General features: G+C 44.5%; 1 protein-coding gene across 8 annotated transcripts in view; it reads left to right on the forward strand.

Annotated features, from left to right (window-relative positions):
* The first annotated feature begins 377 nt into the window (after window positions 1-377).
* The window catches only part of AMZ2 (archaelysin family metallopeptidase 2), a 9,985-nt gene continuing 3,405 nt past the window's right edge, over window positions 378-6,957 (forward strand). Inside the window, exons 1-6 of one of the 8 annotated variants that reach the window (XM_017497348.2) lie at window positions 378-486; window positions 1,013-1,106; window positions 1,417-1,502; window positions 2,921-3,203; window positions 3,529-3,702; window positions 3,798-3,926. In XM_017497348.2, the coding sequence (XP_017352837.1) occupies window positions 2,921-3,203; window positions 3,529-3,702; window positions 3,798-3,926 (586 nt within the window). In that variant the 5' untranslated portion in view covers window positions 378-486; window positions 1,013-1,106; window positions 1,417-1,502. The other 7 variants (XM_037727414.1, XM_017497349.2, XM_017497350.2 and 4 more) reach the window with 7 other exon arrangements.

The raw sequence follows: 6,957 nt of genomic DNA on the forward strand, positions 1-6,957 counted from the left end.
TGCGGGTGAGGTCCCCGGGGAGTGCCGCGGCTCTACGTCAACCTGAGGCGGCCGCCGACTCATGTGGGGCCACTCTGTTTGCACTCGTCACGCTGGGGACGCCTCTCAAACCCGCAGCCCGCCGAGCACGTTCCCACACTGGAGACCCCGGCGACCGGGACGCATCTGGGACTCTTGCGAATTGGACCGCGGAGCCTCCGCGAGGGCAGCCGGGGAGCTGGCGACTGCGGGGGCGGACGGCGGGGGCCTGTAGTCCCCTCGCGACCCTCTGCTCTGGAACAAGCGGGCCACAGCCGCCAAACTCCGCGCCTCCCCAACAACCCCGCGCCACGAGACATGGCGCGGGAAGATCGCGAGCTGGGCGGGCCCACAGCGCGTGCGCGACGGAGCGGCGCAGAGCGTGGCGCGAAGGGGCGTGGCGCCGGTGGGCGTGACGAGGCACAGTGCAAAGGGATACGATGCGCACGCGCGTGAGGGCCGCCGCGGGTGGGTGGTGTCCAGGCCTGTTGGGTGAGGGCGGTTCGCGGGTGCTGTCAGAGCTGGGCCGGGGCCCCTAGGCAGGGCAGCCGGGTCGTAGAGGCGGGGGCCGGTCGCGGTCGGTGGAGAGGGATGAGGATGTGGGAGGGGCGACGTGGCGGAAGCCGCGGGGACCACGGTGGCGGAGTGCCTCTGGGGAGCCAGGGAGGGCCTTTCCCGAGAGTCCTAGGGGAGACGAGGCGAAGCGAGAGTACCCGGGGGAACCCCCACTCCACCCTCAGCCGGAGACTGGGTCGTGCCTGCACCGGCCAAAGCCCACAGTGCGAGTTGCCATAGGCAACCAGCCAGGGTGGCCAACTCCTCCGGGTTTGCCGGGGATGTTCCGGTTTTGGGACTAAAGCATCCCAGGCCTCCAGCCCACTGCAGTGACTGCATCTTGCGCCCTCTGCCCATCTTCTCCCACAGCTTCCCTAGATTAGGCTTGGGAGGCAAGAGGAGGCCTCCTCACCTTTCACTTTGCCTTTTTAATATTAAGATGAAGGCACATGCCATATCTTTCTGGCCAGGCCCAGACATGTCCATCCTTGTAAGATAAAAGCTTCCATGGGAGCCTTCCTTCCTAAATCAAGGTAGGTAAACTTACAGGAAGGTACATCTTGTTTTATGGTTTGTCCTGTAGAAGTCAGATTTTGGCCCAGTTGTGTAGGGGTGAGGATAAGCCTATGCTCCTATCAGAGCTTTGAGTACAGATACATTTGATCTGGAATTTCAGCCATCCTTGTCAACCCCAGATTTCAGAGGTTCAATCAGAACACACATTAGCTTAAGTTTTCCCATTCATTGTCTATCATTAAACTGGGAAAATCTAGATAATTAGGAAATATGACAGAGATGATCCAGACAGAGATGTTCAGTTTTTTCCTTGTCTAATTAAAAAAGCCTCGTGGTGGAACATCTGACCCATTCAAGAGGAAGGATGAAAGCTCTACATAGGACCACGACGTGAATGGAAGAAACCTGTCATCGTGAGTCTAGCTTTTGATTAGTCATCTGATGTCTTCCCTAATGTGATGTGACTTTGAGGCCATAAACTTCAGTGGCTAAGCTGTAACTTCTCATCCTGCAGTTAAATTACATAAATGATAGGGCTTACATTAGTTTTGTTTTTATTTGATGTTAAAGATCTTTGGGTCACATTAGAAAGCGCGAGTATTTTTCATGAGGCCCTAATGAGTTAACTCATAGTATTATTATTATTAATTAATTTATTTTTTTGAGATGGAGTTTTGCTCCTGTTGCCCAGACTGGAGTGCTGTGGCATGATCTCAGCACACCGTAACCTCTGCCTCCCAGGTTCAAGGGATTCTCGCCTCAGCCTTCCAAGTAGCTGGGATTACAGGCATGTGCCACCATGCCCAGCTAATTTTGTATTTTTAGTAGAGATGGGGTTTCTCCATGTTGGTCAAGCTGTCTTGAACTCCCGACCTCAGGTGATCCACCCACCTCGACCTCCCAAAGTGCTGTGATTACAGGTGTGAGCCACCGCACTGCACTCGGCTAGTATTATTTTTTTGAGACAGGGTCCCTGTTGCCCAGGATGGAGTGCAGTGGCACGATCACGGCTCGCTGCAGCCTCAAAGTCCTGGGCTCAGATGATCCTCCCACCTTAGCTTCCCAAGTAGCTGAAACTACAAGTGCGCACCACCATGCCCAGCTAATTTTTTGTAGATACGGGGTTTTGCCATGATGCCCAGGCTGGTCTCAAACTCCTAGGCTCAAGCAGTCCTCCCTCAGGCTCCCAAAGTGCTGGGATTATAAGCGTGAAACACTGTGCCAGGCCAATACTATTATTCCCCAAAAGAAGGAAATTAGGTGTGAGGTCATGCTCCTGTGGTCACCATGAGGTTTTTTTTGTTTGTTTGTTTGTTTTGGACTCTTGCCCAGGCTGGAGTACAAGTGGCACGATCATGGCTCACTGCAACCTCAAGCTCCTAGGCTTGTGGTCCTCCTGTCTCAGTCTCCCTAGTAGCTAGGACCACAGGTGTGCACCACTATGCCCAGGGAATTTTAAAATTTTTTGTAGTGACAGGGTCTCACCATTTGCCCAAGCTGTTCTTAAACTCCTGACCTCAAGCAATCCTCCTATCCCAAAGTGCTGAAATTATAAGCATGAGCCACCATGCTTGGCCACCACTAGTTTTTGTAATGGGAGCAGGTTTCATATAGGATGGAGGAAGGGATTTTATGATTTTCTTTTTAATTTCTTAGATCCCCAAGAAATTGATTTGACATGAGGAAACCACTCTAAGTTTGACCACTCTCAAGCATTAGCAGTGAGTCATCTCATTCTAGGGAGAAATCAGAGCTGTATATGGAAGACAGTTAAAGTCCACAATATGATTATGTATTTTTATATTTGACTACTTGTGTTTTTTTTTGTTAGATGCAGATAGTACGGCACTCTCAACAGACGCTAAAAAGAGCTCTCATCTCAAAGAACCCAGTGCTTGTGTCACAGTATGAGAAATTAGATGCTGGGGAACAGCGTTTAATGAATGAAGCCTTCCAGCCAGCCAGTGATCTCTTCGGACCCATTACCTTGCATTCTCAATCAGATTGGATTACCTCCCACCCTGAGGCCCCCCAAGACTTTGAACAGTTCTTCAGTGATCCTTACAGAAAGATACCCTCTCCAGACAAACATAGTATTTATATACAGTCCATTGGTAAATACTGGTAATGTGCTGGTTTTGGTTTGGTATTGCAATGATGCCGTTGTCAGGAATAGTCTGGCCTATTGGTCTGATTCAGATGGGCAGTTTAGGATTATTTTTGATATTCATTGCAATGGTACAAGTTTTGTAGCCAAACTGACTTACAAGAGAACATTTTGTTTCTTTTTAATTCATATCAACACCAATGAATGATAAAGGTGTATTGAAAATTTAGAGTTGTATTTGTTTCTAATTTGAATCCTCTTCCTCATAGACTGGGTATAAAGACTGAATAATCCTCTTAAAGTCTGTCTTTAAATGTTCTTCCATATTACAGGATCTCTAGGAAACACCAGGATTATCAGTGAAGAATATATTAAATGGCTGCAGGGCTATTGTAAAGCATATTTCTATGGCTTGAGAGTAAAACTCCTAGAACCAGTTCCTGTTTCTGCAACAAAATGTTCCTTTAGAGTCAATGAGAACACACAAAACCTACAAATTCATGCAGGTGAATTACACAACTTTGCAATTTGAACTGACTAAAGGAAGCAAGTGTATATATAATATGCATGCATACATATATATATATTTATTTTTAAATAGGGGACATCCTGAAGTTCTTGAAAAAGAAGAAACCTGAAGATGCCTTCTGCATTGTGGGAATAACAATGATTGATCTTTACCCAAGAGACTCCTGGAATTTTGTCTTCGGACAGGCCTCTTTGACAGATGGTATTGCCATTGTTGTTAGGAATTTCTTCAAATTGAGAATATTTGAAGATGTCAAAAGAGGGGAAAAAATTCCAACCAAGAATCATTTTGATATTTAAAACTGTATAGTATTTTCAATAGAGGCATCATGCCATAATGAGAAATGTGCTGTTGGTAGATTCTAATAATCTACGTTCCAGTTGGCCACTCACTACCTACATGACCTTAAAGGTAACAATAACCGTCTGGGTGTGGTGGCTCACACCTGTAATCCCAGCACTTTGGGAGGCTGAGGCGGGCGGATCACCTGAGGTCAGGAGTTTTGAGACCAGCCTGACCAACATGGAGAACACCCTCCACTACTAAAAATAGAAAATTAGCTGTGTGTGGTGGCACATACCTGTAATCCCAGCTACTTGGGAGGCTGAGGTAGGAGAATCGCTTGAACCTGGGAGGCAGAGGTTGCGGTGAGCCGAGATTACTTCAGCCTGGGCAGCAAGAGTGAAACTCTGTCTCATTAAAAAAAAAAAAAAAAAAGTAACAATACAATACCCACATCATGGAGTCATTTTAAGATAATTTACATAAAAGTACCTGTACATAAAAAGTGTGTATGAACCTGGTCTACATAGTAAGACCACATGTCTACAAAAAAAATAAAAAATAAAAAAATAAATTAGCTGGGTATGGTGGTACACACCTGTAGTCCTAGCTACTCAGGAGGCTGAGGTCGGAGGATTGCCAAGAGCCCAGGAGGTTGAGGCTGCAGTGAACCGTGATCACGCCACTGCACTCCAGCCTGGGCAATAAAGTGAAACCCTGTCTCAAAAAAAAAAAAAAGTATATATATGCCTGGCATATATATAGGCATTTGGCATAACAGCTAGTCAATGTTAGTAATTCTGTAGCAAGGTGAATTAAACCAATTACAGTTTGAACTATCATTAATAGATATGAAAATCTTGCTAATTGTTTTTCAATTCTTTTCATAGTCATCTTGCACAGATAGAACAGCTGTAGACTAGGTGCATGCTTCTTTCTCATCCTACAGCGTTTGTTGTTTTTTAATGTAAAAAGTCAAAACTTCCATCTTTGATTTGAGATATGTAATAAACCTTGACTCATTAGGAACTGTGCATGGTAATATTGGGGGTGGGAAAAGTTCTGGAAACAGATCATATTTTTAGCCTTTTTTCATCATCTCTCTGTTTATCTCCTCCTCTCCCCTTCATTTTTGCTCTTCTCTAATTTCATCCCCATGAGTCTGAGACAGACTTGAAAGGGAAAAGGCCCTGAAGGGCAGTGGTCCATTAGTGTTCTGGGAATGAGGAGTAAGTACCAGGGTCTATCCTGAGAGTTAATGGTCGGTCCAGATGTTACATTTAGCTTAGGATTTATGTGGGGTGGTAAGCTTTTTGGGACAAATGTTTCTACTAGTGGTGGGGGTTGTAGGGTTATAGAGCCTCTTCCCACCTACTCCTTTATTCTATTCTCCATTTACATAAGGTTTCTTGTTGCCTGCTCCCCTCACCCCCCACCGTGGTCCTACCAACATGCACTCTTGGAGATGTGGGTCACTACTCTTAACTGATTTTGGTGGTGTGAGGTAGCTTTTTATCATAAGTTTTCTCTTTTATTATTAATCTTATAGAGATGGAAACATTAAAAAATAATTTATCTACCTTTTATTTTTCTTTTGAGACAAAGTCTCCCTCTGTCACTCAGGCTGGAGTGCAGTGGTGTGATCATGGCTCACTGCAGTGTCAACCTCTTGGGCTGAAGGGATCCTCCTGCCTCAGCCTCCCGAGTAGCTGGGACCACAGGGCCACCACACCTGTCTATTTGTTGTTGTTGTTGTTGTCGAGATGGAGTCTCCCTATGTTACTCAAGCTCATCTCAAACTCCTGGGCTCAAGTGATCCTCCCGCCTCAGCCTCCCAAAGTGCTTTGATTACAGGTGTGAGTCACCACACCCAGCTAAAAAAATAATTTTAAAATCATATGTTCATTTATCTAGCTATTGCTAGCTAATTTATCTTATGTATTTGAGAGGTCAGGAAACATTTCCCCCAAACTGTTTTTACTTTAATTCTTTTTTTGGTAAGTTTCTTAAATATTACATGATGCAAAAGATTTACATAGGAAAGTAGCAGGAATAGATAGTGATAATATCTTAACACAAGTGGTCTTGTTTTCTCCAAGTTTACAAAGATTGGTATTTTTAAATTGAGAAGCATTGACTATGAAAGAAAATAATCTTCTATTTGTAGGATTATTGAAAGAAAGACATGTCCTTGCTAAAAGTATTACTGTAGTGAAATATGCCCACACTTGATTGGCCAGAGGAGGTTACTTGTGATACATGAATAGATTTGGTCTTTTCTTAACATGAATAGATTTAGTGTTTTCTTAACTTCCAGAATGCTATCTTTCCCTGATTTTTGAATTATCAGTCTACACTTTTTGGGTAAAGGGAGGTGAGGAAGTTGTTTTGGGATCAAATTAGATTGGAAAAACCTGCTATGGGCTTGTTTTCTTTAAAAATGTATTACTTTATGCTAGGATTACAGGCATGAGCCACTGTGCCCAGCCTATAAAAAAAAAGTATTACTTTAAAATAACTGAACGAGAGGCATAAATAAAAGTGAGAATGTAAACAAGTCAAAGTATGAAGCAATACTCTGTAGAATGAGTTATGTATCAAACCGTGTTCCCTGTGCTTGCAGAGATGCTTGTTATAACTCTAAATGTAACACGGGAAGTCAGTTAAAAGGGTATTTATTCTGGTCACCAGACACTAGTGACATAATAGAGTTGTGCTGTTCTTTGAACAGTGGGTGGGGATGGAGGCAGGGGAGGCAGTTATTCTGTCTAAAGCCGTGGTTTAAAGCATGGTCTACAAGACATCAGGGGAAGCTGTCCTTAGTGCTGTGTGAGGGAAGGCCAGCATCCCCTCCAGACACACGTATAACAGATCTGTGTAGTGTGTCCTTAAAGAGTGAAATCATCACTGCCTGTTGTTCATGTGATTCTTTTTTTTTTTTTTTTTTTTT

The sequence above is a fragment of the Cebus imitator genome, unplaced genomic scaffold, assembly GCF_001604975.1.
Source record: "Cebus imitator isolate Cc_AM_T3 unplaced genomic scaffold, Cebus_imitator-1.0 Scaffold229, whole genome shotgun sequence".
NCBI lineage: Eukaryota > Metazoa > Chordata > Mammalia > Primates > Cebidae > Cebus > Cebus imitator.